This window comes from Rousettus aegyptiacus, unplaced genomic scaffold, assembly GCF_014176215.1.
Source record: "Rousettus aegyptiacus isolate mRouAeg1 unplaced genomic scaffold, mRouAeg1.p scaffold_m13_p_13, whole genome shotgun sequence".
Taxonomy (NCBI): Eukaryota; Metazoa; Chordata; class Mammalia; order Chiroptera; family Pteropodidae; genus Rousettus; species Rousettus aegyptiacus.
The window spans coordinates 34,772,654-34,792,400 of record NW_023416288.1 but is presented as its reverse complement, the minus strand read 5'-3'; the positions used below and the strand labels follow the sequence as shown (position 1 = coordinate 34,792,400).

At 36.3% G+C, this 19,747-nt stretch overlaps 1 protein-coding gene across 4 annotated transcripts in view; it reads left to right on the top strand.

Annotated features, from left to right (window-relative positions):
- Positions 1-19,747, top strand: part of SKAP2 (src kinase associated phosphoprotein 2) — a 151,284-nt gene that overhangs the window by 96,262 nt on the left and 35,275 nt on the right. For all 4 annotated transcript variants that reach the window (XM_016135932.2, XM_016135931.2, XM_016135930.2 and 1 more), the window contains exons 7-9: positions 451-575; positions 1,447-1,510; positions 1,861-1,992. In XM_016135932.2, the coding sequence (XP_015991418.1) occupies positions 451-575; positions 1,447-1,510; positions 1,861-1,992 (321 nt within the window). The remainder of the gene's footprint in view (positions 1-450; positions 576-1,446; positions 1,511-1,860; positions 1,993-19,747) is intronic.

Here is a 19,747-nt window from a genome sequence, read left to right as displayed (position 1 = left end):
CGGAGGGCGGTGATGAGAAGAGAGAGCGGTATAGAAAGCCCAGTGAGGTTTCCACTGGACAGGTTTTCCTGCAGGCTTAACTAAGTCTGAAAGAGCCACAGATTTGTAGTGGGATTGTCTATCTAGCAACCCCTGAGTTCCAGTTCTTGAATTTTTCCTACATGAAAGTGTCTTATTTCTGTACATCTTTCTGAATAAGACCACTATCTGCAAACCTCTTCCTCCGGTTCCCTAAGATGTCCTTTTTGAATCCAGTCATCCCAGATACTTCTATAATTTTAGAGTTAAAAGTTACATCGAGAAACATTATTTAAACATTATACTATGAAAGCAATATGACCAAAAACTACTCTTTCCAAGAACTGACAAAGAAAGTCTAACAGATAATCGACTGGGCATTTATACTCACCATAGTAAATGAAATTCCAACTTTCATTTTATCTTCAACAGACAAACAACAGAAAGGTGAATTTGCAATAGATGGCTACAATGTCAGAATGAATAACACCCTTAGGAAGGATGGAAAGAAAGATTGCTGTTTTGAAGTCTCTGCTCCTGATAAACGTGTCTATCAGGTTAGAGTTTTTATGTTGTTTTGAAATTAAGTTGATAAAATGTTCTGATTTCATTTATAAAGACATTAACATTTTGTTAAAACAGCTTTCCCTGGCATGTTAATAATAAAGAGAACACTGGCTTTTATACATTGAACATTCATATAAGAGGTAAAACATTTTTTTAAAATTCAGATTAGTTCAAGTGATATCTTCTTGAACGAGAACAAGCGAATATATAATTTATCAGTTATTTCACATTGCATTTTATATCATTTTAATAGAACTGTGTGATTTCTTAAAAGAATTACATAGCAGAAAGAGTAAAATTATCAAAAGAAAAATATCAGAATGTTAATGCATATTATATTGCTTAGGCTTGTGGGAGAAAATGAAGAAGGTAAAGGCACATATCAGCTCTGCAATTCAAGAGCTATCAGCTAGCATCAATATGGAATGTATGTTTAATAAGTTTTAAATATCTGAGATTGCAGTTGAAAGCCAGTTAATTAAGTTGTCAGGTAGTGTGTTGGAATCTGACAAGAACATTTTAAAGAAAACTGTACCCAGCAGTCTAAAGAAATTCATGGGTGTCTTCTAATTGTCAAGGGCAAATTTTGTTCATCAGTTCTGTCTTTGACATTGATGAAGAGAAGCAGCTTTTTTTCCTGCACAGCTGCCAGCTGCTGATCAGAGTTTCAAATCCATCATCCTCTGCTTCAATTACGTAAATTTGTCAAAATTAACTGTACATTATAAGAAGCATCCTTGCAAGAAAAGTAGTACTAGACATGAAAAGAATTACTAATGGTCTTAAAGAAACGATAAGAATGTGACATACCTTCCATTTCTGCTGCGGTAATTTTTCTTGTTATTGTTTGTTTTTTATTAGTTCACAGCAGCTTCTCCCAAAGATGCTGAAGAATGGGTACAGCAGCTGAAATTTGTGTTACAAGGTAAGAGCAATCAATTGAACAAGTTATTGCAGTCTTTACTGAATAACTGAATGATTTAGATTTTTATCTATAAAAGCTTATTGAATTCCTATGAGAATGACCAAGGGAACATGACCGGTTATTAATACAGACCATTGACTTCAGATTTATAAAACTATCTGTTGTATAAGTACCAACGGGCAACTTTGAAATCCACACATTATGCAACAATCAATCTTTAAAAATGTTTTAAGTTAAGGATATAGAATATAACAATGTCGTGACTTTGTAGGACTGCATTAATTTAGAAACCAGTTTTGAAAATCTCTTAGCATTCCTTAAAAATTTACTTCATGAAATATGTTTTGTAGATATGGGATCTGATATTATACCCGAGGAGGAGGATGAAAGAGGAGACCTGTATGATGATGTTGATCACCCTCTACCAATCAGTTCACCAGCAGGAAGTCAACCAAGTGATGAAATTTATGAAGAACTTCCAGGTATTTATTATCTGGTGATTCATTTAAGAATCGTAGGGCTTTTTTTTTTTTTTTTTTTAATGTCATCAAGCTGACAACTTGGGTAGAAAACGTGCTATTAAGAACAGGGACAAAGAAAATTTTCAAAATTTTCTTTTACGAAAAGAGTGCTGCTTGAGGTATTTCAAGGAGTGGATATACACTTATGAAAATTGAATGGAATGTTAAAATGAAGCAGATACAGTCCTAATCTCATGGGACTTTTGGCTCATTAGCATTGTTTATGCTACATAATTTTTTAATTAAAAAATTGACTTGCCTTATAGTTTTTTTCACCAACTCACACATCATTTTTTATTTATACATCTTGGAACTTCCATTAACCAGAAGTTCTACGAACACCCCGTATGTCAACAGCTTCTGCCTCATGGAGTCCACCTTGTGGTACTATATGGCGTTCTGGAGGAATATCGTTGAACTATAAACAAAGGCCTTTTAAGGCTTTTGTTTTCTTATTTGATATTTTATCATCAGTCTGAATAAGTTTTCTTATTCAGACATTTTCAGATGTAGTTTAGTGTTTATAGGCCTCAGTATCTGTTAATTGTCTATTAACCATTTGACTTGTAGTTTTGAGGGTTAACCCATTAATATCTTAGGATACTTAGAATATGAAAATATTCGTGAATTATTGCATCACTAACACCCTCGGTTGAAATGAACCTTTTTCACGCTATTAAGAAATCAGCAGTGAGAGAAGAAAAAGGAATTATAAGCAGTATAAGTGAGATTTAACTAACATCTCATGTAGAAGCAATTTTTCTCTGAATAGAACAATTTAGCAACATAGTATAAACCTTTAAAATTGATTTAAAAAATATTTAAAATGTTCCAAATTAATGTACACATGTTATTTTTAGTGAAAGTAGAGCATAATAACTAGCATGTGGACTAAAAAGTTTAAATTCTGGCTGTACCATCTAGCTCAGTGACCTTAAAAGCCAATTTCTTCATCTCTAAAATGGGAATAATATCATGGGCAGTGAGGGGAATGAGGTAACGTATTTACAGCTCTTAGCACAGTGCTCGAATCATAGCAGGCCCACAATAAATCGAACATCATTATTGTTCTCATTGCAGCTGCTAAATTCTTGCAAGTGCTTAACATGAAGGTATAATAATAACTTTATCAATAAGAATTAATGATTTTTATGATTTACAAATTGACAATATTATAAAAACTATTCAAGATATGTGTCTACATATTGTCTTTTACTGCTCTCGAAGAAGATGATTAGTATAAAAGCATAATTTTGTGGGGAATAATAATCTGTTCTGTTGTTTTAAGGAGCTATATGTTTATAGCTCCTTCCTCTCTGATGTATCCTAAGGAAATGGCGTCTGCTACAGCATCAGTTCTTCTCAAGTCAGGAAGAATGTTCTCTGACCGCTTGCTTTTAGTCACACCGTAACATGAGTACAATTATATATTAGTTTTTAAAATGTTCACAGAGCTTGTGAGAATGTATACTGCTGTAAAATGGAACAATATAGTAGCTTTCTTTAAATGTGATATTACTGTTATATACATTTCATTTCTTTAAAACCCTGCAATGAATGGGTTGCATTACAATTGTGAATTAACTTTTTATTGAGTTCTGTGTTTCTTCAACTTGACCATTCTCTCCCTCCCTTTCCTAATAAATGTTGGTAAGGAATAAAGATCAAACATTCATAGTCATTTTTATAACAGAGATTCAAGGAAAATCTCCTGTAAGTAGCTCAGAATCTTAAAAATATGAAGCATCTTTTATTTTCTTTCACTACAGATGTTCTTCCTCATTCTCTCTCTCTCTCTCTCTCTCTCTCTCTCTCTCTCTCTCTCTCTTTTTTTTTTTTGGCCTGGGGCCATATAATTGTTGGAAATAACTGGTTACTCTTTAAGTAGTTTTCTTTCTTGCTGTGGGACTGGAAGAAATCTAAATAAACTGTTTTGGGACTCCGTGCCCCTGCCTGCGACCCCAGTTGCTATAGAGAGGGATCGCGCTTGCTGTAGAGCCTGCAGCTGTGCCCCGGGCAGGGAGCTGGCACGGCCGCTGTTCCGCGTCTGGGTCTTCCTTCTGTCCCAGTGGAACCCAGACCCTCTTCAGCATCTGCACCGTTCAGGTTTGCCGGGCTCGAGGCCGCCGCTACGGAGGGGATTTTTTTTAGTGAAAGCCGTGATGTCTTCTCTTAGAGCTTTCGTGTGGTTAAACATCTAAAACGAGAAAGGTAACCTTTTTCCTTTTTTAAAAAATGATCTTTCAGGCAAGAATTAAACAAATTGATTTCACTTCTGTGAAATAGGAATGTAGTTTTGAGAGGAGGTGAAAACAGTGGAAAAGCAGTGAACATATTCTAAAACTGTTGGTATTTTTCCAGTTCTGTACAAAGAGCTGCATTTCTCAGAAATCTGGTCAAACTCCCCAAATAATTAATATTACCATTTCAACATAATTTTTTGTCAATTACATGTAGTCAAAAACTAATCCTGTTAGTTGAAAGATGAAGCATCTAAATGTGTTTGACGAAAAGCTAAGCATTCAACATGTTACTTTAAATCACAGAGTTCTTTTTCTGAGATATTAAAGCTCTTACTCTAATAAATGTATTTTTAATGTAAAATAAACCTGCAGTGTTTAAGTCTCAAGAGCAAGAAGAAGAAAACATTGTTTAAAAAATCATATTGCAAAATATTCCTTGAAAAATGTTTATAATTCCGTGGGAGTATAAGTAGTTTCATTGTAATTGTTTTTCAGTTAGAATATTCTAACTTTATTACAGCAGCTTCTCTTTAATTTCTTGTTCATTAATTTTTAACTAACTTCATAAAAGAAAAAGAATAAATTTGTAAGATTTCTTTGCATTTAGGGGATTTATACATATGTACAGAAGAGTTGAGAGAGTGCCATTTCTGGGGAATATTAAAGGTGTTTGGCTTTTACTCAGATACCCGAATGCTTTGACGCCTTTCTTATTAGCACCTATCAGCATAGGCCACTCAGGTTCCCTCACATTGCGATATTACTGTAGCACATTCGTGTTTGCACAGCCAGTATATTGATCAAAGTGCATTAAACTGTTTCATAACACAGCAATGAGTTCATTTGGCTTAGCATGAATTTCAGAAGTTATTGCTCAGTTTTTTCATTAAAAATACAGAGGGCAGCTTTGTTCGATTTTGAATCTTGAAAGCAGAAAAGAATACTTGGGAAATTGCCACAGAAATCAACCTAGCTCGCTCTTCTCTTCTCCATGTCACTTGCTTGCTTCTTGTTTTTAATGTCAGGAAATTATGCAGAAGCAACGACAACAAAAAGATTTTTCTGGATAGAGACCGAATAGAGTCAGCCCAGTAACAAGAATGGTAACTGCCCATTCGCCTATTAAATCTGTAGCTCTCAGGGGAACTACATTGAAATTCTTCTGGCAAGGGGACTAGAGGAGGGCCGCACAAAACCGGAAGACGAATTTCCAGTTCCATTAACCTATTTTTTTAAAGTCTTAATTCATTCCTTTTTTTTTTTTTTTCAATGTAATGACAGATTAAACTATTCTGAGCCAGAAAAGGATGTTTTTATCTTTTGGTCATTTAATTGCATTTTAAATTTATTCAGTTCAGCTATCTGTATAGAAAATGGAATATTAAGCAAAATGCAGCTGTAATTTTTTTCAATGAAACTGTTATGTGCATAAAAATGAGCAGCCTTGGGTACTTACATTTGAAGTAGTCTCCAGCAAGTAGACACGAATGCTGACTTCGTAAGTGGTTACAGCTCTCCCCCCTTACATTTTCGCTTTGTTTTCTTGCTGAATGATTATCATTCATATTACCAAGTTAACATCAAGATTATAGGGCATCCCGGAGTCTCTGGTATTATAAGCGCTGGTAGGTTCTGGTTTCGCCAAAGGATTTTTCTCCTTTCTCCTTTAGAACGCAGTGTAAAGGTGCCACTGGTTTGCACAGAACCACGTATCTTCGGTATGTTAAGACTGTTCGTCCAGGCAGCCCATTGGCATTCTTTTTTTCTCAAACTATGGCACCAAATTATAAAATCGTTAAGTGAGGTGATAATTGTGTCCTGATATATGGTATGGTAAAGACTTTTTCCCAGGTAAATAACTAGGCTAGAATCAATTTTTTTTGTATGGTTTTAGCTCTGAACTCTCCTGAGAGAGTTATCTGAAGTTATACAATATTAGGAAAACGTTCATAAACATCTAATTTTTTATATATTTATCTTTGCTGAATATAAATGCGATTTTGTGTTCTTTATAGATTTGCCTATTTCATAATATGGCATGAAACTTTTAGAATACAATTGTGATACTATTGATACTATTTTGCTGTTGATACTGCAAATGATTTCTTTTCATTACAAGAGATGGTTTAACACATATTAAAACCCAAATACCTGTGTGCATGCAACAGGTTTCCATTCCTAGAAGGATAAACTAACCCATTTTGCAACTTGGAGCCACATTAGTTCTAAATGAGGGGAGAAGTTGGCCTCCAGTCTACATTTAATGATTTAATGCCCAGAGACATTTTTGGTTGCCACAACTGGTGTGTGTGTGTGTGTGTGTGTGTGTGTGTGTGTGTGTGTGTTACAGGCATCTAGTGCATAGGGGCCAGCGATGCTGCTAAACATCATGTAATTCAAAGAACAGCCTCCCACAATAAAGAATTATATGACCTAAAGTGTCAGTAGTGCTGAGATCAAAAAATCATGGCACAGGGATGTAATAGCAAGATTTTGGTTTATCACATTTTTATATCTGTCTCCTGAGTTATAAAAACCCACACTAGCACTGTATGAGTGTTTATTTTTATGGACAGAACATAGGTTTTCTTACATATATAAAACTGGGTATATAGAATGGTTCTAGGTCATAAGGGACCAGCTGGACTTATCTGTCACTGTTTCTTTTAGGGGATTGAGGTTCTGTTAGTTTTAGAGAAATGAGAAAACCATGAAAGACAAAACCATGAAAGGCATTTTCTCTATTTTCACAGGCTACCATCTGTGAAGGAAGAGTCTTTTTTGATATTGTAAATATGTGTCTGTCTTGTATAGATACCTGGTTTATAATATGCTGATAGGGTTTTTCTTTTGAGGCAGCATTGAAAGACTTATGTGTGACGGATTGGATTGTCTATAAGTGGAGTCGGGCATCCTGGAAGAATGCAGGGCTAAGCAATTCCAGAGCTCGAATTTGACAAGTAGCTTTAAGAGAAGAGGAAGCCCTGTTATGGGACTCCTCTCCCTTCTTGGGACTGGATTTTTGAAGAGATTAATGGACAGATGGCGGAAAAAAATAGTCTCTGTCCCTAGAGGTCACTTAGGCAGCCCCACAGGGGCTCAGTGAAGATGGGCTCACCTGAGTGTACCTCACAGTGAGCCACATGACGTGGTCCTTCATGATTCTCTGTTCATTTCCCTTTTGCTCTTGCTAAGTTTTACTTTTCAAATCTTTCTTTCTTTTCTTTTTTTCTTTTTTTTCCTTTTTTTACAAATAATGCATGTTCACTGGTAAAACCTTAAATATTGCTAATGTGCATAAAATAAAAAAGTGAAAGTCATTCACTCCTAACCTGAATATTGTTAATACCTTTGCTATGAATCTTTGGTCTTTTTTTTTACTCATTTACAAATATGCAAATACATTTAAAATTTTTTAAAAATGAAATCTTTGTTTTCATTTACTTTCTTCTACCCTTTTGAAAATTTCCTTTTCTTTAATTTTCTTCCTCCTATTTCCTGCCTCAATTTCTCACTCTTTTATTTTCCTCTTACCTATTTTCCATTTCCATCCTTTTTTTCTTACTTATTTTCATTCATTCTCTTCATTCCGTGAGTATTGTTGAGCACATATTATGTGCCAGGCACTATCACTAGGTACTAGGAATCCCTCGGCCATTCTCAGACAGCCCTCGAAGGGCAGCTCCCTCTGCCGTTTCTGGCCCAAGCCTTGACATACTTCTACAATTATTCCTTGTTTTTATTTATGTCTTATGCATTTTCACCCTATTCATGTCACGAGCTTGCTGTTTTTGCTTCTCTGATATAGGAATCCCGTCTTCTAGTAGATAGTGTCAATATTAACCTTGTGTCAGAGCTTTCATGACAAAACTGTAGTGACACCTTCTCTCTAGCCATCTTCCACTTCCCCTCCTCCTCTCCATCACCTCTTTTCTGCTGGCTCCGCCCACCGCCTCTGCACACAGAGTGCCTTTCTGTGTTTCTGTGACCCGTAAATGGTTGTGGTTGAGAGCAGGGGCTTCGGAGACAGGCACACGTTGCTTTGCTGCCAGCTCTGCCCCTTCGTGTGCTTTAGCCAGAAGAAAGGTGAACACAGGGAAGTGGACAATACAAGAAACAATAGTGAACACAGGTAAAATGTCAGTAACTTGAGCTATCGATCATGCTTATATAAGCTTTTTAATAAAAAAAAATAGGTAAACTAAATTTATCTAACAATTGAAAAATTAGCTGGGGCAAGATGGGACAGTGAAAGATGCTGACTGTCATCTTGTTCAGGAGGCGGGAAGAGAGATGCCAAGTGACTTTAGTCTTTGTTAGGAAATGCATATTAAAATTTCAGGGTAAGTACTAAATAAACAGAAATGTAATTGTGGAGTTCCCACAGCAGCAGAGGGAAAATACAGGGTCATTATAGAAAAAAAAAAAAAAAATCTAAAAGAAGGCAGGAAAAGAGAAAAAAAAAGAGCAAAGAGAAAATATGGTAAAAATAAGCCCAAATACAAAAGTAATCACAATATGTGCAGCTTGATTTAATTAATCTATTAAAAGACTGAAATTATCATATTGAATATATATATATATATATTTAAATCTAGCAATATTTTTCTTAGAGGTGATATACCTGAAACAAAATCACATAGAAAATTTCAAAGTAAAGGAATTGAAATCAGGCAATACCATCCAAGAAAAGCAAATATAATAATGTTATGATCAGGCAATATAGAATTTAAGGCATAGAGCAATAATAGGACTACAGAAAGATACTACATAATAATACTAGAAGAAAATAAAGCTTAATGCACCTAACTATATAACCTTGAAATCTGTAAAGCAAAAATTTAAAAGACAAATTTGATGAATCCTCAGTTATAGTGGGAGATTTTAACATACCAATTTTAGAAACTAGTAGACCAAGGAGGCAAAATATTAGTAAGGACATGGAAGATTTGAGCCAAAAAATTAATAAATGTCATCTAATCTCTCTTAAAAGGTAAAAAAAAAATGTTCTTTTTAGTACACATGGAATATTCATGGAAATTGACTATATGTAAGTTCACACAATTGCTATCTCAACAAATTTCAATGAATCAGTGTTATACAAACTTGTGTTCTTTAACTGCAATGAAATTTAATTAGAAACCAACACTAAACACTAAAAATACCCAAGCCCTTGTGTTTGGAAGCTGACATATAAACATCGAAAGAGCTTATGAGTTAAAAGAAGAAATCACAATGGAAATTACAAAATCTGTAGTTCTAAAAGATAATGAAAACAGTACAGAAAAAAACTTGTGACATGGTGTTTTCCCCCTATATTTTGAGGGATATGGTGAAGAATAAGACAAATGAGAGAGTCCCTAAAGAGCTGGAGATGAGAGAACAATCTAGAAGTTATTGATTGTTTGAATTATTTAGACACCAAAGTATAAATTTTCAGACTCGCATATTTATGCTTATATTGCCTGGGGAACCATTAGAATATGTATTAAAAATTCTGAACCAAAAGGTAGGAAATGTCAATGACTCTAATCAGACTAACATTTATAAAGCAAGAAGAAAAATTACACTAATCAGGCTAGGCTATTAAGATTTTTCTATGAACCTTAGATGAATGATCCTAAAATTGTGCCAGAAGGTCAAGTATTCACACTGTATAGGTTTTGTGTCTGTACATAACTGAATACGTTATCTTTTAGCACCAAGAAATCTCAGCAATTAGTTTCACAGCATAGCTTCAAATCACCTTTGTATCAGCCTTTTTACCTGGAGTCTTCATTCCACAGATGTGTTTTACCTCCCATGTAGAATATAAACAGATCAGAGTCAGCTTTCATTTTTAATTCCTCCATGCTTTCAGAAGACAGAATATGATAAAATTCGTAGTGGCTTCACAAAAATTTACTTGCTTCTTTAGGTCTCAGAAAACACACACACACACACATACACACACACACACACGCACACGCACACACATACTCACATACCTGAGAATACACAGACTGCAGCAGAAGAGCATCAGACTCCACTATTTTTGCAGATAGGTCAGCTGGGAATATCAGCTTCCTAAGAGTACTCAGCTGCTTACTTTAAAGTAATGATTAATAAGAATGGACAAGTTCAACCAAATGTCAGTGATAAATACAAGTACTTTCATATCTGGCCTCAACCAGTGCTGCACTTGAGTAAGTGCAAAGCCTTTCGCTAATGTGGAAGAAAACCAGTCTAACTTAATTAAGTTTACATGAAATTTTACCTTGATTTTGTTTGAAATAAAACATTCTTCCATAGATTTGTTCCTCTTTATTAGAACGTCACTAGAATTCTTACAAAGAAATAACTCCCTATACTAAATTCATTTGCCCCTTTGTTCCTTATTTCAAGGAGTCGAGATGGGGCAGAACATGTTTCTCATAGACGAACAAGGAAATTCAGATACATAGTGGCATTTCGAGCTCTCTTTGGAACCCGATCCCAGATCTCCTGCCTCCTTGCCTGCACCTCTTTCTACATTCCTCATCCAAGTTCAAGGAGCTGCAACCTAACTCTGCTTCTCTTTACCACCATATTCTTGGGAGAGCGTGTTCTGCCCCTGTCTCCACTGTGCGTCTCTTCACCTGCTCACTCCTTAACCCCTGGCAGTTTGGTTTTCTGTCCTTATCCTTTAACTAGTCATCAGTCTTTATCCTCAAGTCCATCTCTGGAAATGTTATTTTACTGGCCATCTCTTGTTAACTGTTACCTCCTTTGTCCTTTCCCATTTTTGTTTTCTTGTTACATATAGTGTTTATAAAGATGCACCTCAGCACTGTTGTAGATTTCCTCATTTCCTGATGCTTACTGATTATTTCAAATTTTTTTCCTACTTATCCTTTGTTTAATAGTGAAGCTTTTAGTTTCGACTTTGTCTTTGATCTTTTCATCATTTGTTCTGATGCTTATGCTTTTAATTAATTGATTCACAAATGTTTATTGAAAGTCCATTGCATGCCAGATTCTGTTCTAGCTTTGAGGGTTTAGGTATAAAAAGACAGACCCTGGTGGTCTTTATTAAGACGGTTGCAGGTTGTAGTAAGTGCAGCAAAGATAAGAGGATGATGTGAAAAGAGTAACTATTTTATGTTTTGTGGTCAAGGAAGAGGTGACATTTAAACGGAAACCTCTTAGATAAAACTGGCAAATGCAAAAGCCAAATGAAGCGCCTTCTGGGCACAGGGAGCAGAAAGAGCAAAGGCCCTGAGGCTGGAGAATGCTGAGGTGTCCAGGAGTCGGGAGGGAGGACCACACGTAGCGAGCAGAGAGATGTTAGAATGAGAGGAGAGGTAGGCAAAAGCCAGGTCAGGCAGGGCCTTTGTAGGACAGAACTGATCTTTAATGCAGTCTGTGTGCATAAATGACACTTGAAAAATGTGTGCTGAATTACTAAAGTGAGACTGACATGTATAATTATGTAAGGTCACCCATGTGTATCAAATGCTGTTTAATGGTCCTGGGTGATGAAAAATTTGGATTTAAAGAGCTCTTTCTCTTTATGCAGTCTTTCCCTGGGCAACTGTATACCTTCAAGTATGACTACGTATACATGTATCTGGTTAGAGCAATATAAAACATCTTCACCGAGTATCTAGTTCATCAAAAGAATTTAAAAGATGATAATTATAACAGTAACGGTTAACATTTAGTATGTGTCAGGTATTTTCCTAGGTATTACCTTATTTCACAAGCATAGTATTTTATGGCCTACGTACTTTTACTATCTCTATTTTACAGGCAAGGAAACTAAGGCACAGGAAGATTCAGTAATTTGTTTATAGTCACAAATTAGGAAGTGGTAGAGTCGGGATTTGAACCTGGGCGTTTTGACTCTGGAGGTCAAGCTTTTAGCCAATAATTATATTGCCTCTCCACAGAAATGTGGTAAGAATCACTTTTTGTCTGAGCTATTAAGTAAGCATTTACTGGCACACCTATACAAAAGACACCAGAAAGGATAATATATGAACATCTTCATATCTGGCCCCTCCTCTGAGATTTGGCCTCACACTTCAAGTGACTTTTGGCCATCATGTCAAATTGTATCAAATTCACCATCTTCCTTACTAATACTGCTCATCTTCCTTTCTTTTCAATTTCTATTTCTATTAATGGCATCAATAGTCATGCACTTAAAAAAAACATAAAACTCAAAACCACCCTTGACTCCTTCCGTGATTCCTGCCCCTCCCCGCCTATCCAGTCAGTTGACAGCTGCTCCTGAGTCTGCGTCTAAAGCATCATCCGCCCCTAGCTCTTCACTCGCTCGAACTTTAATGATTTCTTATCTGGATCATTATAAGAGTTCCTAAGTGCTCTGTCCACGTCCTACGTATATGTCTCTCTTAACCAACCTGACGATCTGTTCGACACACTGCTGACAGATTGATCTTCGTAAAACATAACATGGCCAAACGAATCCCTTGCTCAATAACCTTTAAGGGTCTCAACTGTCTAGTGAATCAAGTTGGAACTCGCTGGCCGGGCTTGAACCCCTTCCATGATCTGACTCTCATCCGCCTTTTCGGTCCCCTTCCCGCGGCTCAGACCCCTTATGCTCCAAACACACTGAGCTCCGTCTCGCTGTCTTGTGTTTCATTTCGGTGCCTTCATCGCCTACATAGCGCGAGGTGCCGTGTGCTAAATCAGCATGTTGCGTTAATGAAGTAATTAAAGGACAGAAAATTCACTCGGAGCATATAGATCAAACTTTTGGTTCATTAAGTTTTCTGTTTTTCCATTCACACAATTCACAATCAAATCTACTACATTTTCTTATATATCTCACTATCTGCAAGATACAGAATGGGTGCTAAGTCGATGAATAAATAACCCCTGTCCACAAGCTGTAATTTAATCAGATAAACAGGTCTATGGATATCTAACTATAGAAAAGAAAACTAAACAAATATAGATAAATCTGTCACTCTATCATCTCTCTAAATCACACTCTTACCCATTCCCAGGTCTGACAGTGTTACTGTACACCTTGGTCAAACTTCCCCTTCCCACCTGTTACAGTCATTCTACATATAAAGAACCTTTATAGTCACCCACTAGAAACAATGGCAATATCCTTGTTGACTCTGCATATTATACCATTGTGTAGTATTGGGATATCATACTTTCTCTTAACACGTATATGGAACATTTGTAGTAATTCTATTTGAAACAATTAAAAGGTTCTTAAAGGTTCTGTTTATTTATTGGGCATAGTGCAGTATTTTTTACAAGTATATAATGGTATAATACTAAATACAGTATTATAATATCATATCTTCTTCCATTCTGGGCATCGACGGTTTTATTAAGAATGTCTCACTCTAATGCTTGGAGACTATATATATAAAAGAATTCGAAACCTCCTTTATAAACTGATTAGTTCTTTTTTCATTAATTGAAGAAAATAATTTTAAGAAAAACAAGTCAGAAGGTTTTTAAGGCCTATCTTTCTACTGCTGCAAAATGTTGAATGGCTCTCCACCGCCCGTAGGATGAGGCCCGTACTCTTTACTTTGACGTTCAAAGGGCTCCCACGGGCTGCCTGAAACTTCACCTTTGAGCCCAGCCCCTATTGCACTATGCCAGTTCTCCACTCTCAACACACTGACTTACTCTCCTTCCCCCCGAGACATACCGTACTTTTCCAGCCTCACGATTTGGTCACACACTCCCGTCTGTATGGAATGCTCTCTTCTTAGCTCAGTTTCTAATCAGATCTTCCCCACTTTCAGGCCCAGACCAGAGACTGTATCCCCAGTAAAACCTCTTCAGCCCATCCCAGCATGAAGCGACCCTCTGCTTCTCTGAACTACTATTGCACCATGCATTTGAAAATTAATCAAAGTGTTGTGACATTTTATGTTATCTACTGTTCTATAAACTTTATATTAATATTTTACTTTTCATTTGATTATTTATTTTGCATCTAAGCAAATGGAGGGGCCTTTATAACTTACCTTTATTATATTTGCAAGCTCCTCAAGAGCAGGGACCAAACCTTGTACTTCTTGGCATCCCCTAGGGTTCTTAGACAAGTGCCTTTCTCATAAGAAGTCAACAAATAATACCTGAATAATATAGTCTTTAGTTAGAGAGGGCTGTTAGTTAAATTAGGAGAAAGTCTCTTTCTATGACGATGCTTTCCTAATAACACCAATTACTGCAGAATCCTAAGAGAATGAGATACTAAATAGTATATTATCAGTGGTTGAATTGAAGTATGGCTGATCTCTCAAAACCTCATTAAAATCTAACGTTACTACTCCAGTGAGCATAGTCTCCAATAAATAAACTTATGAAATGAAGTACATTGAGTGATGAAAAGCTCTAATATCATTAATCTTTTGTACCATTAAAAATAGATCATCCGCTGTGAGCAGCAGGGCCAACTTGAGTTACCAGTTCCCAATGGTAGGTCAGTCATCTCAAGCAAGACATTTCCCAGGAAATGACATTCTCCTTTGCTTTCACTCATTCATACAAAAACCACAGGTAACGTAGGTCTTAAGAGCACAGTATCATAACCATGATTTTTAAAAGCTGACATCATCAAGGACAAAAATCAGAGGGCTTAATGTAACTAGTAAGAAAATAGTGGGCTTCATGTTTAAAAATAAACTCGGATATGGAAAGTTGCATATGCAGCTTAAAGGATGGTGAAACAAAGGTTAATAAGAATTAATAATTAGGTAGGTGCTTGGGGAAAGTGTTTAAAAGTTATATTTCGAGCCACTACTTTGATTCAGTGGACATGGAGGAGTCATTAGAGTGTCCAGAAAATAGGAAGCTATTGTCAGGATTCAGTTTGCTCAGTCCCAGTACCAGCCATGGCTTACGTGAAACCCTTTGTTTCCCTTCTCCACTCCACACCCTTTCCTTCCATTAGGCAGGCCCCTTTCCTTAGCCCGCTGTTTACATGTCCTGCTCCTGATTGCACACTGCCTGTTGCACTCTCTCATACACCAGATAACCTCAGCTCACGGCCCTGGTCAGCCTGTGTTTTCTTTCAGAAATTACCTTACATCTCAGTTCTTCCTGGAAACCTAGCTTGATGATGTGAGTCGAGGTAAAGGTCATCTGTACCCTTCTTAACTATATTCTTTCCCTACATCGTTAAAGATATTAGTGTAAGAGACAGTAACCCTAAAACATGTAAGTATGCATATATAAATACCATAAAATATGTGAGTTTTGAGCGTGGTTATTTATTTAATATTTCCTGAGAGCCCAGCATTAATTTTAAGTATTCAAAAGAGATTATTTGATATTCTAATAAATGAATTGAAAAGGAAGGATGAAGAAAATAAAATGAAATGAAGAAAGAAAAAAAAACCCAACATTTATATAAATAATTCAATTATTTAGTGTTCATGCTACAGATTATTTATTATCAATTATTCATGAAACAAATATTAGGCAGCTGTTATATGTCGGGCACTGTGCTAGGCACTGGGGACGCATTGTTGACCAATATAATTCAGAGTTTGTTAAATAAAAATATGAAATATAACAGATGTTCAACAAGGAATAGTCCTGAAAAAGTTAAGAAATACCGAAGAGAGACTGATAAGGAATGAAGGTCAAAGCCCCATATGCCAGTGGACGGCGTGTCTGAAAGGACCTGTTCATTCAGTGAGCAAGATGTCCTGCACTCCAGCGACAGAGCGTTCTGAAAGTGAAAGCAAAGTGGTGAAGGTCAAGGGGTTTATTACATGAAGATCCTTTAAAAAAATGTTTAGGCATGCCGAACAATTGGTACATTGGGAAGAGGCCCAGTTATAGCATATTCATGTCATAGGAAAAGAGGGGAATTTATGTTCATGAAAAGATTTAAGAAAGAGTTAACAAGAAAGAAAAGGACTTTTAAAAACAACTGCCAAGTCCCTTCCACATTTAAAGCTTTTTTTTTTTTTTCATTCCACTGCCACCACCATCAACAAAGACCTTCCAAAGGAAGTGGTAGAAGACACCCCATTGCTTGGGACATTAAAAACCAGATGGTCCGAAGCCCCAGAAAATATTCACGTGGGATCCATCCTTCACTGAGTGAAAGAGAAGGAACCAGACTAGTACAGTTGTATTTTGAATCTCCAGCTTCGCAATGCTGAAGAATAAAGGTTTCCATTTCCATGGACTTTGATTTCTCAGCTCTGCTCTGCGCTCGTGCGGTGCTCTGTGCTGCCTCCAGTTAGAGCTGGCCGCACAGGAATTGCCTGTTTACTTGGGCGTCTCTTCCGCTGGCTCCAAGTATTTCGAGCTTATCAAGTTTTCTCCCCGCCCCGCGGGAGTGCTGTGTACAGTGGTTTTGCACTTGCTTCTGCCAGAGCCCTAGGAGTTTCAGTTTTTATGTTAAATTTTTTGGCTTGGGAATAACCACACTTGAAGATAGTGGAAGTTTGGATCTCACATTGTACAGGCTGGGATTTTGGTTTCTCACAGGAAACCCTCTCCCCACCCTCTGACCACAGTGGTCCAGAGCCCTGCAAAGACAGAAATCTTCCTATGGCTTTCCTGAGCTGGTGGGGCGGGGGCAAGGGTGGGGATCTTACTTCGAGATTTTTGCTTCTCATGGCTCCAAGGATGTGTCTGTGAAGATGTTAAAACTCCGGCCTCAGCCCCGCCCTGCAAATGGTCAGCATTCCCCTTTGAGCAAGTGGGGAGAGACAGGTTTGTTTCAGCTCGGTTGACCATATTGCTAGAGGTTGAATTTCTAGTCATAAGTAATCAGTTGTTGCAGAAACACCACAGTAGAGACTTAGCTTAATTATAAATGCTTGATTTATAAACTTTAATTCAAGTCAAATAAATAAAAATTTGTGTATATACAATAGGCAAGGTTCTATGCTAGGTATCAAATATCTCCTGTCTCCAAGAGTACTGATGGGCTCTTAATATTAATTATTTCTTGACAGTAAGAAATTTTTGTTGAATTTATGAAGGAAGAGATCTGAAATAGATGCTGAATTTATGAAGTAAATGATCCTAAATAGGTACTTATTATTCTTTAGGTAAAAATGACATTTCTGTATACATGGAATTACTTAAAAGTTTTATCAAGGTAGAGATCCATCCAGATCCACACTTGTACCTTGGTTTTATAAGCTAAGAATAAACATATTTACAGCGGAGGTCATATCAGATAAGGTTAATGTGGTTACGTGAGAATATATCTTAAAAATGGGGTTGGCATCCCAATCAAACGAAGTCTAATTTCCATAAAGTGCCTTATTCCCTATGCCAATCAGTCATTTTCTCTCCCAGAAAGTCAAACCGGTTTTTGCACTATCGACTTGCAAAACTTACATGACATAAACATTATGTGACAGAAGTTGTTTGTTATTAAGAGAGAGAATTTCATCTCCAAGAAATTTGTCATCTGGAACTAGGAAAAATCGCACCAAGTAATTTTATTTGTATTATGGCTTTTTTACTGTTGGCTACATTTGTGACAGTGGATTTCATATTAAATATTAACAGTATTTTGTTTATACTTGAAAGTGGTACAGTAGGATATAGATTTTACTCAGAACCTTCCTGGTTAGAAAGCATATCATTCCAGTTAAATGATAACGCATGTGGGCTAGCTTCGAAGAACATAGATATTATATATCAAAAAAATTACACTACCCCTTTGGTATCAAAATTTTGAAGTTTCACTTTATCTCTGAATCTTATAAAGTTACTTTTTTTGGAGGTCAAATGTGGTAACATGTTGGGAATTTTATTTGGTTCATACTAATAGGAACAGTTGTTAGCAACTGGATAAATCATATGTTTATAATGAATGAGCTATGGAAACAGTTAATCTATTGTTCGCAAGAGTTGTTGTTGGACTTCTGATATAGGAACTAAATTAGAAAAATTATATTTTTCATTTTTAAGAACACTAGTACAATAAAAAATATGTTTTATTTTTCTTAACAGTGGTATAACAAGTCTTATTTGTAAATTTTTATGGCATTTTGGCGACATCTACTTTGAAAATGCCTAACTGAATTGTATTGAATCTTTTGGGTTCGTGAAGTGTGTCTGTATTTGTTTTGTTTGAATATTACTTTTTCAGTATGTGAAAATAGCCATGAGACTGGCTCCTGCTGAATTTTTGGTCACTATGTCATCACTGCTATGAGTGTACATTGTCAGTTGTTTAAACATTGTTGAATCCACTGTGGGCTGGCAAGAAGCATCTGGGAGCCAGACTTTTCCCGTGGACACATGCCAAGTAGTAGATTATATTTCCTCACTAAAGCGAACTATATTGAGATAATTTTTCTTCTTGAGTTGTTTTAATCCAGAAATTATTTTCCGAAGCTAAGTGAGGATCATGTGATAAAATTGTTTCTAACTACCTGAATTTTATAATAGCTGGTTGAGAATTACTTTTATTTAGCTAGAGTAGGCATAAATAAGTCATGCAATTAAACTACATTCAGATAATTAACATTATTCCCCTAATTAGACTATTCAGGAAAGTTCATATGTCATTTCATGTATTCTCTTTAAATCAATGATTTACTCTAAGGAAGGACAATAAACATCGAATGACCCTTTAATTAAGTACTATAGTTGTGTGTGCCATTAAATTTACATGTGTGAATGCATTGTTTAATTAGATGGAAATAAACCCTAAATTGCATTTTAATATACACAATTATAGAATAACATTTATGTTAACTAAAAATGCCAGGAAAGTTTGTAAAATGTCATATTTAACTTAAAAAAATTTGAACAGTTGTGGTTTAGGGATGAGAAGCCTAGAATGCTTTGTCGTACTGGAAAATAGGCCGGGGGCTGGTCTCAGAGCACTGACATTGCCTAGACTCTAGGACACTAGGGTGGCAGGGGTTTGTCTCTTCCAGAATAGATAAGATTACTCCATCTGCTACCCTGTGACACTGCTGGGTGAGACCTTAAAAAAGTAAGATTTGGCTTACCCGGCATATATATTAAAAATACCCTGGCTCTTGTACATGAGAGTAGACATTTTGTTTGTATTGGCTTTATTTCTAGAATCCAAGTAAAGAGACACTTTGCAAATGAGAGTTCAGCTTGTCCCATTAGGGGGCAAAAACTGAGCAAGTGTGTTGTTGTTTAAGCTCAGATTTTTAATCTTATGTGCTTTGAAGGACATCCAATACTGTTTTTGAGGAATGAACATCGAGATCTCCATCAAACGAGCTATGGGTGCTTAACCTCCCATTCTTCCCCCTGCAGGTTCTGCCTTGCTTCTTTTTGGCAACTCCTTTCTACAGAAATATTCTAGTTCTAGAAGATCTTTCATTTTCTAGGCACCATAACATATTTTATCTTAAATTTGTTTGCGTGTCAAAGAAATACCTCTTACCCTAGAACCGAAAATGCCTTAAAAACGTAATTCCGAAAATCTGTGCACAGCTTCTTCTAGGTACATGGAAATCTGTATTTTGAGCGTGCCATTC